The sequence below is a fragment of the Tachypleus tridentatus genome, chromosome 10, assembly GCF_004210375.1.
Source record: "Tachypleus tridentatus isolate NWPU-2018 chromosome 10, ASM421037v1, whole genome shotgun sequence".
Lineage (NCBI taxonomy): Eukaryota > Metazoa > Arthropoda > Merostomata > Xiphosura > Limulidae > Tachypleus > Tachypleus tridentatus.
In genome coordinates, this window is record NC_134834.1 from 99,945,096 (window position 1) to 99,961,122 (window position 16,027).

The following is a 16,027-nucleotide window of genomic DNA, read 5'->3' on the forward strand; positions in this document are numbered from 1 at the left end:
CCATGGCACTAACCTAATACGATTGGCGACGTCTATAGTGAATCATTCACTATAGATAGTGCCAATGGTACTGTGAATGTGACGTTGACAAAAATAATGTGATGTTGACAAACAAAAGTTGCGATTAACATACATTCACTATGTCAAGCCTGAAAAGCAAAATACACTACATGGGTTCTTTAAACTCATTCATGAGGCTGAACCTGATCAATCTGCTGCAGCCAATCAGGTTGAATCAGAAATGTCAACTGAATTGTCGGAGTCATCACTGTGGCCTTCTACCAGTGCTGTCACTACCAACTCAGGTCCAGTCTGGGACATTGAAAATTACATTTCTGGTGATGTCAGCATTGGTAAACAGGTAAGTCGACTCCTCGTTATATTAATTTTGTATTAAAATCATGCAAACACTCTGTATCGTTATTTCACGGTGGAGATGGCTACTCTACAGTCAACATGCAAAGGGTGCTTTCTGCAAGTACTGCTGTCTTTTTGCTCCTGATGGTGCTGGTGTTGGACAACTAGTGAAATTTCCATACACAAACTGGAAGAAAGCTGTTGAAGACTTCAAGGCACATGAATTGAAACAGCACCACCAAGACAGCAAAGAAAAAGCTAACAATTTTTTATGGGTCATAAACACAAGTTCATCTGTACACTTGAAGCTTGATGCAACTTACAAGCAAGAAATTGAACAGAACCGGCAATATTTAATGCCTATTATTGATACTGTATTGCTGTGTGGGAGACATGGTTTAGCTTTGAGGGGAAAATATGATTCTGGTCCAATGTTTGTTGGTGAAACTGATGAGGAGCCCATCAATAATGATGGGAATTTTCAAGCAATTTTGCGCTACAGGGCAAAGGGTGATGTCAAGCTTTCAGCAAGCCTTAAGAGTACAAAGAGGAATGCTACGTATCTGAGTCCTCAAATTCAAAATGAAATCATCAATGCCTGTAATACTCATGTTCTTGATGCTTTGGTCAACAGGGTTAATGCTGCAAAGTGTTTCTCAGTATTAGCTAATGAAACAACAGATATTTCAGACATTGAACAGTTTTTGCTGTGTGTTAGATATTTGCATGCCAATGACAACTCTGTTGCAATGAGGGAAGATTTTTTGAAATTTATACCTGTTTATGATGTGACAGGTAGAAACTTGGCTGATATTATCATAACCAATCTGACAAAATATGGTATTGACATGGCTTACCTGTGAGGACAAGGATACGACGGTGCTACCTTTATGAGTGGGAAATTCAATGGTGTCCAGAGACACATAACTGATAAATTCCAACTTGCACCCTATGTACACTGCAGTGCCCATTCCCTAAACTTGGCAATTTCTGATGCTTGTAAAGAAGTTCCTGTGCGAAATTGCATGGGAGTAATTTCTAGCATTGAAAACTTTCTCAATACACCCAAACTAAAGCACGTTTTGGCTCTTTCGGTGGATAATAAAGCACCTGAATCGAAAAAAAAAAAGTTTGAAAGGTCTCTGCCCCACCCAGTGGGTTGAGAGGCATGACTTAGTCATTGTCTTTCTAGAATTAATCCATGCAGTTGCAGATGCCCTTGAGATCATATCAGGTTGGCAAGACAGAGATTCTGTCATGCAAGCCACTCAATTATTGTGTTCTATAACACAGCCAGAATTCATCATCACTCTACTTACCATTGCTAAATTGTTTTCCTTTAGTTTACCGCTGTGCAACTTATTGCAGCAACAGAACATTGATTTAGGTGCTGTGATGCATCATGCAGAAATAATAGAAGATTTAATCCATTCACTCAGAAATAATACTGTGAATGGATTTAATAACATTTTCTGTGAGGCTCAAACTCTGTGTAGTGAGCTTCAAATTGACATCATAATGCCAAGGCAGGCTAAAAGATGTACCGTGCTAACCCACAAACCACTAGCCCTGAGGAGTACTTTTGTATTGTTGTATTTGTACCATTTGTTGATCACTTTCTTTTACAAATTATGTGACCGTCTGTCCAGTCACAAAACTCTCCTTACAAACTTCATGTGTCTACTGCCATCAGGATCTACCACAGAACTGTCAGAACCTACAGCACAACAATGTGACCAAATTAAAGAGTTGGTCAATATATATACAAGGCTGACATTGACAGCACTTCACTAGCTGCAGAAGGTGAACTTAGGGTTTGGTACAAACCACTTGTGAACAACAGACCAAAAAATGTCATAGATGCATATGCAATGTGCAATGCAGAAATGTTCCCAGTCATTTCTAGACTGTTGAAAGTATTTGCCATGCTGCCTGTGTCAACAAGCTCAGTGGAGCATTTGTTTTCAACTCTCAGAAGACTCAAAACTTATTTGAGAAATACCACCACTGAAGATCGATTGAACGGCCTGACCTCATTATACATTCACCGTGATATTAAAGTTGAACCAAACTGTGTTGTAGATGTCCTGACAAGAACGAACAGGCGTTTGAGCCTTTCATAGATATTTGATTGTATTTCTCTAGTTCTGACAAAACTTGCTGTATTAAAAGTGTTCAGTCAGAAATTTGTATTTGACCATTTGTTGTGTGTGAAATTATCTGTCATGCAATCACGGATCTTTATGAAACTTCACAGGTGGCAACTGAACTTGTCTAAAACTTTTGGATCCATGGGGGTGTTTTAACCCCAAACCCCTGGCTATGCCCCTGGTTAGGTTAGTTAACTGTCAAACTGTAAATATGAGTATTACTTCAAATAGTTACGTGCTAAGTTAAAACTTTACTGCTATTTAGGATAGTTAATGGTTAAGATAAACCAGCTAACATTCAGAGTAATCAATAAAATTTTGCTGATGTTCAAAGTGATTAAAAAATTAGGACCATAAAAGGATTATGAAATGGATAGATTCATTGGTTACAGGATATCAAATGTAAAGTAAACACAAAAGCTAAAATGAACTTCTCACATCTGTGTTAGTCTGCTGGCAGACACCCGTGATAGTGCTGATGGTGCTGTGAAAGCTGCTACAGCATATGGGAACATAGTGGATGCCATTGATGATGCTCTTAAAGCAGCACAGGCAGCTGTGGAAGCTGCTAATCAAGCAGCAGAATTGGTAAGTCAAGATTGTTAGAAATGTTAATTAAAATGATTTTCTACAACATGACTGTTAGCCATAGCAACTTGTCGTACTTATAGTTAGAATAAGGCTTTCTCTGGTTTTCTTTAGGTTGTATAAATTATAAAATTTATTACAAGATCATACTCATTATAGGAGAGTGGGCCTGTTGAGCTGTGAAAGGAGTGGGGTATTAACAGGATTGGTACGAAAGGCCTTTATGAATATTATTCTGGCTTCAGTCATTTTATATATATAACTGGTATTTTGTATTTAATATGGTAATTTGTAAAACAATATATTAAATAAATAACAATATTAAAATTGTTCTTACAAACTCTTTAGATACTGATGTAACTTATGATATAAAATAGTACAAATGTCAATGGTATTTTATTTATCATAGAATATTTTTCATGTATGTAAGTTTTGTTTAATACAAGTCATGTACTAAATAAACTATATATGTAAGAGTAACTCTGTGAAATGCATATAAAAGATTGTTGCAGTATGAACTAACATAAAGTTGTTGGTGCATGAATTATATTATTTCATGAGGGTTACAGGTAGTAATCCCAGGCTATATTTTTATAATATCCAGCAGAGGAGCTCATTGGAACTGCCAAGCCCTTCTAGGCTGTCCTCTTGTATCAGGTATCTTTAAGCAGAGGTCTGACTTAGAAGCCTGACAACCTGACAGATATTGCTTAAATGAAATCCTTGAGCTAATTAAACTGAGAGAACCAAAGCAAATTTGTGAATATAGCATTAGAAAATAGCAGAAGTGATGTGTTAGTAAAATGTTTTAAATAGTTTGTTAATATTTGCTGTAGTCTGATGGAATGGCAGGAAGAGCTGAAGGGTCCAAAAACAGAAGTATTGAATTACTAGAGGAAGCTCAGAAACTCCAGAAGAAAGTAGATGATGGTAAGTTTACTTACAAAACAAATTAATCAACAGTGATTATTACTTCTAAGTTGAAGAACTTGTACTGTTTCAATCACATTTTAAATTGGAGAAGTTTGACTTTTCAGCTGTTTTGAGATTTTATTCCAAGTTGATGAATACTGTTTTGGTTTTTAAGTTGTTTAAGATATCACTATGATATGTTTTTCATTGAGTGGGTTCTTTTAGGCTATTTGTTGAAAATAGTCCATATAATATTAACAAGTTAGTTTTTATTTTCTTAAAACTTGCTATGAACTACTTTTACAATGAAAAGGTTTTAGGCTTAAGTTCACAAATACAATTTACACTTCCAGTAGTATCTCTTTACAAACCTGATGATTAATTTAATAAAGTACAAAAAGTGAATATAAGTGAACACTTACTACCTTCTCATTTACTCCTGAGATTAATAATACACCTTTGGCTGGCTGACACTCACTAACTGCTTATTCATATTTATAACTAGTATACTCATCTAAATGTTAGTTGAAATTATGGTGTATTATCCTTCTGTACCCTTATTGTTAAAACTTTATAATAGTTTCAGGTTAATAAAGGTGTTTTTATGATCTGTTAGGATATGTAATAGTTTCATGTTGGTACAGGTGTTCTTGTTATAATTTGATAAGTAATTTAATAGTTTCATGTTGGTACAGGTGTTCTTGTTATAATTTGATAACTAATGTAATAGTTTCAAGGTGATACAGGTGTTCTTGTTATAATTTGATAAGTAATGTAATAGTTTCAAGGTGATACAGGCATTCTAGTTATAGTTAAGATATATAATATTTTCAGGTTCATAAAGGTATTATTATGATCTGCTAAAATACGTAATAATTTCAGGCTAATACAAGTGTTCTTGTTATAATTTGCTAAGATAAATAGTTTCACGTTGATAAAGGTATTGTTCTAATATGTAAGGATATGTAATAGTTTCACGTTGATGCAGGTATTGTTATAATCTTTTAAGATATGTAATAGATTCCAACTAGTAAATGATAGTGTTATTATTATAATATGTTAAAATTAAATAGTTACCTATTTGTTGTGATACTGTTATTGTTATAATATGTTATGATGAAATAGTTTCCAGTAGTTAAATATATTGTTATTGTTATAATATGTTAAGATATTTAATAGTTTCAGGTATTGTTGTTGTTTCAAGTTGTTTGACCTCTGTTAATTTGTTGTTAATTTCAAAGTATTTAAAGTTATGTAAAGATTTCAGGTTGATGAAATGTTTTTCAGATTAATTTAAATATTACTTTTTAGTACAAATGAGCTAACAAGTTACAATATATACAGTTACTATAGATATCAGCTAGCAAGTTAGAATATATACAGTTACTATAGATATCAGCTAGCAAGTTACAATATATACAGTTACTATAGATATCAGCTAGCAAGTTACAATATATACAGTTACTATAGATATCAGCTAGCAAGTTAGAATATATACACTATAGATATCAGCTTTATAATATATACAGTTACTATAGATATCAGCTAGCAAGTTATAATATATACAGTTACTATAGATATCAGCTAGCAAGTTATAATATATACAGTTACTATAGATATCAGCTAGCAAGTTATAATATATACAGTTACTATAGATATCAGCTAGCAAGTTAGAATATATACAGTTACTATAGATATCAGCTAGCAAGTTAGAATATATACAGTTACTATAGATATCAGCTAGCAAGTTATAATATATACAGTTACTATAGATATCAGCAGCAAGTTATAATATATACAGTTACTATAGATATCAGCCAGCAAGTTATAATATATACAGTTACTATAGATATCAGCTAGCAAGTTAGAATATATACAGTTACTTTAGATATCAGCTAGCAAGTTAGAATATATACAGTTACTATAGATATCAGCTAGCAAGTTAGAATATATACACTTACTATAGATATCAGCTAGCAAGTTAGAATATATACAGTTACTATAGATATATACAAGTTACAATATATACAGTTACTATAGATATCAGCTAGCAAGTTAGAATATATACAGTTACTATAGATATCAGCTAGCAAGTTAGAATATATACAGTTACTATAGATAGCTAGCAAGTTAGCAAGTTAGAATATATACAGTTACTATAGATATCAGCTAGCAAGTTAGAATATATACAGTTACTATAGATATCAGCTAGCAAGTTAGAATATATACAGTTACTATAGATATCAGCTAGCAAGTTAGAATATATACAGTTACTATAGATATCAGCTAGCAAGTTAGAATATATACAGTTACTATAGATATCAGCTAGCAAGTTAGAATATATACAGTTACTATAGATATCAGCTAGCAAGTTAGAATATATACAGTTACTATAGATATCAGCTAGCAAGTTAGAATATATACAGTTACTATAGATATCAGCTAGCAAGTTAGAATATATACAGTTACTATAGATATCAGCTAGCAAGTTAGAATATATACAGTTACTATAGATATCAGCTAGCAAGTTAGAATATATACAGTTACTATAGATATCAGCTAGCAAGTTAGAATATATACAGTTACTATAGATATCAGCTAGCAAGTTAGAATATATACAGTTACTATAGATATCAGCTAGCAAGTTAGAATATATACAGTTACTATAGATATCAGCTAGCAAGTTAGAATATATACAGTTACTATAGATATCAGCTAGCAAGTTAGAATATATACAGTTACTATAGATATCAGCTAGCAAGTTAGAATATATACAGTTACTATAGATATCAGCTAGCAAGTTAGAATATATACAGTTACTATAGATATCAGCTAGCAAGTTAGAATATATACAGTTACTATAGATATCAGCTAGCAAGTTAGAATATATACAGTTACTATAGATATCAGCTAGCAAGTTAGAATATATACAGTTACTATAGATATCAGCTAGCAAGTTAGAATATATACAGTTACTATAGATATCAGCTAGCAAGTTAGAATATATACAGTTACTATAGATATCAGCTAGCAAGTTAGAATATATACAGTTACTATAGATATCAGCAAGGTTAGCAAGTTACAATATATACAGTTACTATAGATATCAGCTAGCAAGTTAGAATATATACAGTTACTATAGATATCAGCTAGCAAGTTAGAATATATACAGTTACTATAGATATCAGCTAGCAAGTTAGAATATATACAGTTACTATAGATATCAGCTAGCAAGTTAGAATATATACAGTTACTATAGATATCAGCTAGCAAGTTAGAATATATACAGTTACTATAGATATCAGCTAGCAAGTTAGAATATATACAGTTACTATAGATATCAGCTAGCAAGTTACAATATATACAGTTACTATAGATATCAGCTAGCAAGTTAGAATATATACAGTTACTATAGATATCAGCTAGCAAGTTACAATATATACAGTTACTGTAGATATCAGCTAGCAAGTTAGAATATATACAGTTACTGTAGATATCAGCTAGCAAGTTAGAATATATACAGTTACTATAGATATCAGCTAGCAAGTTATAATATATACAGTTACTATAGATATCAGCTAGCAAGTTAGAATATATACAGTTACTATAGATATCAGCTATAATATATACAGTTACTATAGATATCAGCTAGCAAGTTAGAATATATACAGTTACTGTAGATATCAGCTAGCAAGTTAGAATATATACAGTTACTATAGATATCAGCTAGCAAGTTATAATATATACAGTTACTATAGATATCAGCTAGCAAGTTAGAATATATACAGTTACTGTAGATATCAGCTAGCAAGTTAGAATATACACAGTTACTTTAGATATTTACTTAGGACAATGACTAACAAACCATATTATGTTGATAATATACTGCTGTCAAAAGATAAAAATTGAATCATTAAGGTTTCACAAACTATTTGTTTTTTAATGCTTGGATGCCATCATACATTGTTAATAACTTCCACTGAAGGTAAGTTTAAATAGTTGAGAACTGAAACTAGATAATATACCATATTTTGTACACTGGACAAACTAAGATTCTGTAATTTAATAAAACAGTTTTTAAAAAATGAAAATTTTTCGACATACCTAGACAGAAGACAGCATTGTATAGACTATAGTTAATATTAATTAATGTACATTTCAATGTGAATTTTTTTAAATACTAAAACAAGCATTTCTGGATGTTTGGCAGCACTATACCCTCAACTAGAACAAGCTAAAGATGGAGTTCAAATGGTGGCAGAGCAGAATGGAAAGACAGATCGAGAATTAGACATCATACAGAAAGAACTGGATAAGCTTCCTTATCGTAATTATTTTAATTTTGATAGATATGATTACAAAAAAATAACTTTGTAGCTTTTCTTTGGTGTATCTGCTTTATTCAAAATATGCTTGGATACACAGATTATACTGTCATCTGTCACTTGGCAACAATCTTATTTATGTGTAGAATATCACTAAGCACGTTATACTGTACATCTGATGTCAGTAGACAACAATCTTGTTCATATGTAGAATATCACTAAGCACGTTATACTGTACGTCTGATGTCAGTGGACAACAATCTTGTTCATATGTAGAATATCACTAAGCACGTTATACTGTACGTCTGATGTCAGTAGACAACAATCTTGTTCATATGTAGAATATCATTAAACACGTTATACTGTACGTCTGATGTCAGTAGACAACAATCTTGTCCATATGTAGAATATCATTAAACACGTTATACTGTACGTCTGATGTCAGTAGACAATGATCTTGTTTGTTGATTGTTATACTGAGCAAATAATCTTTTGTAGGCTCTCTGGAAGTTATTGCACAGGAAGCAGCCAATAATTCCCTGGCTGCTGAAGCACAAGCTAAGGGAGCTCTTGATCGTGTCCAAGACATTACTGAGAAGCTACCAGAGGATGAAAAGCGAGCTAACCAAGTACCTCAAGACTATGAAGATGCTAAACATGCTTTAGAAGCAGCACATAATTATGGTATGTTTTTATACTACAGAAGATGGACTTTTTACTTCATTTCTTATATATTATGCATTTACAATTTGAAATAATGTAGGTGAATTATGATACATATTTGCCTCAAAGTAGTTCCAGTTCTCCATTAAAGGGTAAAATAGTGTGTTTTTGTCAAATCATTTTGAACACTGTCACCTAATCAGTTGTTATATAATTTTTCGTTATTCTGAACACTCATTGTCATCTAATTCAGTTGTTATATAATTTTTGAACATTCTTGTCATCCATATACTTCATTATTCTTGTCATCCATATACTTCATGAACATTCTTGTCGTCTAATCATTGGTTATATACTTCATGAACATTCTTGTCGTCTAATCATTGGTTATATACTTCATAAACATTCTTGTCATATAATCATTAGTTATATACTTCATGAACATTCTTGTCATCTAATCATTGGTTATATACTTCATGAACATTCTTGTCATCTAATCATTGGTTATATACTTCATGAATATTCTTGTCATCTCATCTTCATGAATATTCTTGTCATCTCATCATTGTTATATACTTCATGAACATTCTTGTCATCTAATCATTAGTTATATACTTCATGAACATTCTTGTCATCTAATCATTAGTTATATACTTCATGAACATTCTTGTCATATAATCATTGGTTATATACTTCATGAACATTCTTGTCATTGGTTATATAGTTCATGAACATTCTTGTCATAATCATTGGTTATATACTTCATGAACATTCTTGTCATATAATCATTGGTTATATACTTCATGAACATTCTTGTCATGTCATCATTGGTTATATACTTCACGAACATTCTTGTCATCTAATCATTGGTTATATACTTCATGAACATTCTTGTCATATAATCATTGGTTATATACTTCATGAACATTCTTATCATATAATCATTAGTTATATACTTCATGAACATTGTTGTCATCTAATCATTAGTTATATACTTCATGAACATTCTTGTCATATAATCATTGGTTGTATACTTCATGAACATTCTTGTCATCTAATCATTAGTTATATACTTCATGAACATTCTTGTCATCTAATCAGTGGTTATATACTTCATGAACATTCTTGTCATATAATCATTGGTTATATACTTCATGAACATTCTTGTCATCTAATCATTAGTTATATACTTCATGAACATTGTTGTCATCTAATCATTAGTTATATACTTCATGAACATTCTTGTCATATAATCATTGGTTATATACTTCATCAACATTCTTGTCATCTAATCATTGGTTATATACTTCATCAACATTCTTGTCATCTAATCATTGGTTATATACTTCATCAACATTCTTGTCATCAAGTCATTAGATATATAGTTTCTCAGTATTTTTGTCATCTAATCAGTGGTTATATACTTCATGGTCATCTAATCGGTGGTTATGTACTTTATGAGCATTCTTGTCATCTAGTCAGTGGTTATATAATGTTAATTTGTCACATATATGTATATTCCTATGTGTTTTATTGACCAACTTTATGTATCTATTCCAGGATATAGTAAGAACTATATCAGCCATTATTATGTAGTTTTTTTTTAATTTCATTATTGTAGGACAATTTTCCAACTTTGACCTTTCAGTTCCTATGTTGATGTGTTGTTTGTGACTTTGCCGTGGTAAATAAAATTAAAAATGGTAGTCTTATTACAACTGATTACTTAAAAATGATACTTAATATAGTTATCTATTAGTGGGATATAGACAGATAATAATGCAATTTAATCATTTTTTGAAATATATTGAAACTGGTGATACTGTGCAAAACATGAAATAGTACATAATGCTACACCATGCACGCTGTACACGTCATGACTGCTTGTATATCATGCACATTGTACACATATGGATTATGTTTACACCATGCACAATGTACACATCTAGACTCTGTGCTTACATCATGCACAATGTACACATCTGGACTTTATGTTTACGCCATGCACATTGTTCATGTCTGGACTCTATTCTTACACTGTACATGTCTGATCTGTACACTATTGCTTTTTGGTTTCCATGAACTACACTGCAAACATAGGTTCTATTTTGAAGTTGTTGCTGGAACTAAAGATGGAAAATATTTCTCTGTAAGGGATACAGGCTTTTTCTATTGCTGGTCAGTCATGCGATTTTCTTCATTTCTGTGATGGAGTTTACCTTTAGGATTTTAATAGTAACTACTTCACTAGTTGTGGTTGAAAAGCTTGCAATAGTTTTTAATCAGTTTATGTCATCAGCTACAGAGAATATTGATTTAATGTAACAAAAGTTTCAAAACCATTTCACTACCTCTTGAAGACAAGAAATTGTACAGAGCATTGTTTCTGACATATCTACAGCTCTCATGATAATAGTCAAATATACTCTGTCAAAACACTCCAGGAAGTTACACGAGAATCGAGTATACTCAATAAGAGCACTTGAAGAGATAAGTAGTCAGTTTTAGATAAATATGTTTGTTTTAATGCTAATTTATTTTATTACATTCCACTTGTGTACCATATTGAGAAGGTGTTTAATTTTTTTCCCCAGTTTAAATAATTGTTTATGAATAATATGTGTTAGATTACAGCCATTTTTAAAACTGTTGTTAATTCTTATGAAGTTCTAATCATTTTTGAAATGTTAACTTCATGTTTTTAGTGAAACTAGTGTTCAGGATTTAAATCTCTACATTTATTTTCTGCTAGTTCATCGAGCATTAGCAATAGTTCCAAACATTACTGTGGCTATGAAGAAAGTTGAAGATAAAAATAAAGTCGTTAGTAGACTTGGTAAAGATGTAGCAGACAAGATTGCTGAGCTGAGACGGAAAGTGGAGCTAGCTCGAGATCAAGCCAACAGGGTGAGACTTCTTTCATGTGAACATTGGTTGATAAAATACATGAAAAATATTTTTACTGAATTAATTTAAAGTCCCAGCACTTGATATGTGATTGCCTCTCGCTTTCTAGCTGTCAACTTCTACCAATAACTTTCATATTTTGATTTGTTTTCATATATATTCATGGAATTATAACTGCCTGTGAAAATGTTGTTTCAGAATTATTTTCTGTTAACTGTGTAACTTTGTGTTTGACTACAAAACAGACAGTTCTCTTGACTATGGGTAGTGATAAATTGTCTAGTTAGTTTAACATGCTTGATCATTTCTCTTGACCATGGGTAGTGATAACTTGTCTGGTTAGCCAACATGATCAGTTTTTTGACCATGTCTAGTGATAACTCATCTAGTTATAAACATAGTTGATCTGTTCTCTTGACCATGTATGGTGATAACCCATCTAGTTAATCAACATGGTCTCAGTTGACCATGTGTAATGATAACTCATCTAGTTAGTCAACATGGTTGATCTGTTCTCTTGACCATGTGTGGTGATAACCCATCTAGTTAATCAATATTGTTGATCAATTCTCTTGACCACATGTAATGATAACTTATCTAGTTAATCAACATGGTTGATCAGTTCTCTTGACCATGTGTAGTGATAACTTATCTAGTTAGTCAACATGGTTGATCAGTTCTCTTGACCATGTGTAGTGATAACTCATCTAGTTAGTCAATATGGTTGATCAGTTCTCTTGACCACGTGTAGCGATAACTTGTCTAGTTAGTCAATATAGTTGATCTGTTCTCTTGACCACATATGGTGATAACCCATCTAGTTAATCAATATGGTTAGTCAATTCTATTGACCACATGTAATGATAACTTATCTAGTTAGTCAACATGGTTAATCAGTTCTCTTGACCACGTCTAATGAAAACTCATCAAGTTATCAACATGGTAGATCAGTTCTCTTTATTATGCTAGGCTTCTCAGTTATTTGTGTCTTTTGAAAATACAATAGAGTTTTCATCCAAAATATGTCGATGAAGTTCATGATATTAAAACAGCCTATAAACATAATCTTTAAAAAGATATACTAATATTGATAAGTTATGTTAATTACAAAATACATTTTCTGTGAGTCTTAACAATCAATCTTTGTTTACCATAAAACAATATATGAATACATGACATTTTGTTTTGTAGATTAAAGTAGGTGTCAAGTTCTACGGTAACACTACCTTACAACTGAGGAATCCAACAGACATGAAACGTGCTGCCACCTATACCTACATGTCTTTGTATTTCCGTACTGAAGAGAAGAATGGACTACTGGCATATGTTGGGAATGAAATTGGAACTAATAAGTATCTGAAAAACGTAAATACGGTAAGTAAAAATAGCTATGATTTTTATATTCATGATGCCAGAACAAAGAGTGAGAAACAAACAGCTATCCAGGTATCTCAAACATGAAAATACGGTAAGTAAAAGCTTTGTTTTTTATATTCAAGATTCCAGAACAAAGAGTAAGAAACAAACAGTTATCCAGGTATCTGAAACATGAAAGTACAGTAAGTAAAAATAGCTATGGGTTTTATATTCAAATTGCCAAAATAAGGGTTGGTATACAGATTGTTATATTTGTATCTGAAAAAGTAAATACAGTAAGTAACAATAATTGTAATTTTTGTACCGAAGATGCCAAATGGTAAACATTTTTCACAACATGATTATGAAATTTCAACTTTGCATGTTTGTTAGAAGACATCAAAGCTAAAGTTACACAGCCATTTCAAATACTGTATAAATAAGTAAACATGCGAATTGTTGGATTATTATAATGAATTACAGAAAAACAAAATTTTCTTACAGGATGATTATATGGCTTTGGAGATTGTTGATGGCAAAGTTGTTTTGACTATGGATTTAGGATCAGGCTTGGACAGCACGTTTAGCACTACAAATGTTAATGATGGACAGTGGCATCGAGCCAAAGTTGAGAGGTAGGTTTAACATTGACTACAAGTTTGAGGGCATGTAGTCATCAGTGTATCTAAGTCATAGGCAGTCAGGAAAACATTAAATAAATTAATTCTCTGTATTATTAAAATACAAAGCTTTGAAAATATCCGTGTACAGACATGCTTTAAATATAGTTGATTTAAAAAAAAAAAAAAGACAAGGTGTCTGGTGGGAAGTTATATTTACATGTTTTAGACGAAATAAACTTCAGGGAAAAAGGAATTTCAATCATGTAATATTGTGGCCCAAAATCTGATGTTCATGTACACTAATCAAAGTGTTTTTTTTACTGTTGGTACCAGTAGAATGTAAACTATGTTGTCTCGCAGAGAGTTTAACAGATAAAAATTAAAGTAAAGCACAATAAATTTGAATTGACTAGTATGACAGGAGATTTGGAAAATTATAGAATATCAAAAACATTGGTTAAACAGAAAATTAGAACATGGAAAGGGATGTATGAGGAAATGTTGGCTGAAAATATAATAATTAACAGTAAGGATTTTTTATCAGTATATTAAACAAATTGTTATAATGTGGGTGGGAAACATGAGGAATGATGAGGAAAGGCTGATGATTATGAGATGGCTGGGTTATTAAATTATGTTTTTTCTTTAATTTTTAATAATGAATATTTAAGCAGTAATTCACATTTTGAACAACTGGTAGATGGAAACAAGGTTGAATAGCATGACTGCATTAATTCTGAGCTGGTAAAGAAAACAAACGTGGGAAGTTTGATAAGGTTCTTGGTTGAGATAATATTTAGATATTATTTCTCCAAAGGTTTTGAAGGAGGTTAAGGATAGGATAAGTGAGACTTTTGATACTTGAATAGTGATAGAACATTTGAAGTTGACCACTCCAAACAATGATCTATGAATAAAAGATTTAACTGACCATTTTTAGAATTAAGAGACAATAGTTGGTATTGTGAAGAAATGATAGAGGTATAATGTAGATATGTTGTTGGAATTGCTAACCAAACAGTACTTAACTAAATATGTGGTTAAGTTAAAAAATAAATTTGATGATAGAGTTCTCAGTGTTTTAGGTTCAGTAATAGAACTATATTTATTGATAGGTGAAGTTGAATATAATTGTTTAGGAAGTTGTCTAACTGCTTATTTTTCTGGGAGTTTCATAGTAGGTATTGAAAGGTAGATATGGAAAAGTTTGGTGGACTAGTTTGATGGTAGGTTTTAAATATTAGATACTTTACTGTGTGCTGAATACAGAGAAAATATCTCCTACAAATAAGCTTTCTCACATATAAACCTCTTCCCTCTGTTATATACCTGGTTAAAACACCTATAGGATTATTGGATTTACACCACATACAAGTACAAACTGATAACCAAAAACACAGTCATTTTATTGTATGCACATTAAAAGCAATTAGAAAATCTCAAGTTTTTGAACACTCACATATAACAGTTATTACCAAGGCCAAGATATATTTCTGTTTATTTTAGGTTTATAAGATGGAATCAGGAGAAACTCAGTCTACGGTCAATGAAACTATAATATTTTGGTAATAGCTGAATTCTATTGGTGGTTTATTTACTGTGTCATTTTTTATTAATAAATTGTTCAGCAGTGGCATCTTTATAATCCAGATTCACAGTCACATAGATGTGTTCCTAAAAATGTTTATACATGTCTGGTTTTAACATTGTATTTATCATCACACTGAGTAAATATCATTTTATGTATTAATTTTAACATAAAAAAGTCATCCAATCCATTGTTTCTAGTTGTATGTGATTCTATAACTCTTAAGAAGGACATGAACTAAAATGTGAGGTTTGAATGAAGTGAGTATGATTAGTTCAGTTCTCAGTGTACAAACTGATACTTAATGTTTAATTAATTAGTCTTAGTGTAAAAACTGATACTTTATGTTTAATTAATTAGTCTTAGTGTAAAAACTGATACTTTATGTTTAATTAATTAGTCTTAGTGTAAAACTGATACTTTATGTGTAATTAATTAGTCTTAGTGTAAAACTGATACTTTGTTTAATTAATTAGTCTTAGTGTAAAACTGATACTTTATGTGTAATTAATTAGTCTTAGTGTAAAACTAATACTTTATGTGTAATTAATTAGTCTT

The 16,027-nt window shown here is 31.4% G+C and overlaps 1 protein-coding gene across 1 annotated transcript in view; it reads left to right on the forward strand.

Annotated features, from left to right (window-relative positions):
* LOC143228425 (laminin subunit alpha-like) overlaps nt 1–16,027 on the forward strand; it is a 189,771-nt gene that overhangs the window by 144,467 nt on the left and 29,277 nt on the right. The window contains 7 exon segments of the mRNA XM_076459687.1: nt 2,957–3,095; nt 3,932–4,025; nt 8,218–8,334; nt 8,831–9,016; nt 11,748–11,902; nt 13,094–13,276; nt 13,763–13,893. Of these exon segments, the coding sequence (XP_076315802.1) occupies nt 2,957–3,095; nt 3,932–4,025; nt 8,218–8,334; nt 8,831–9,016; nt 11,748–11,902; nt 13,094–13,276; nt 13,763–13,893 (1,005 nt within the window).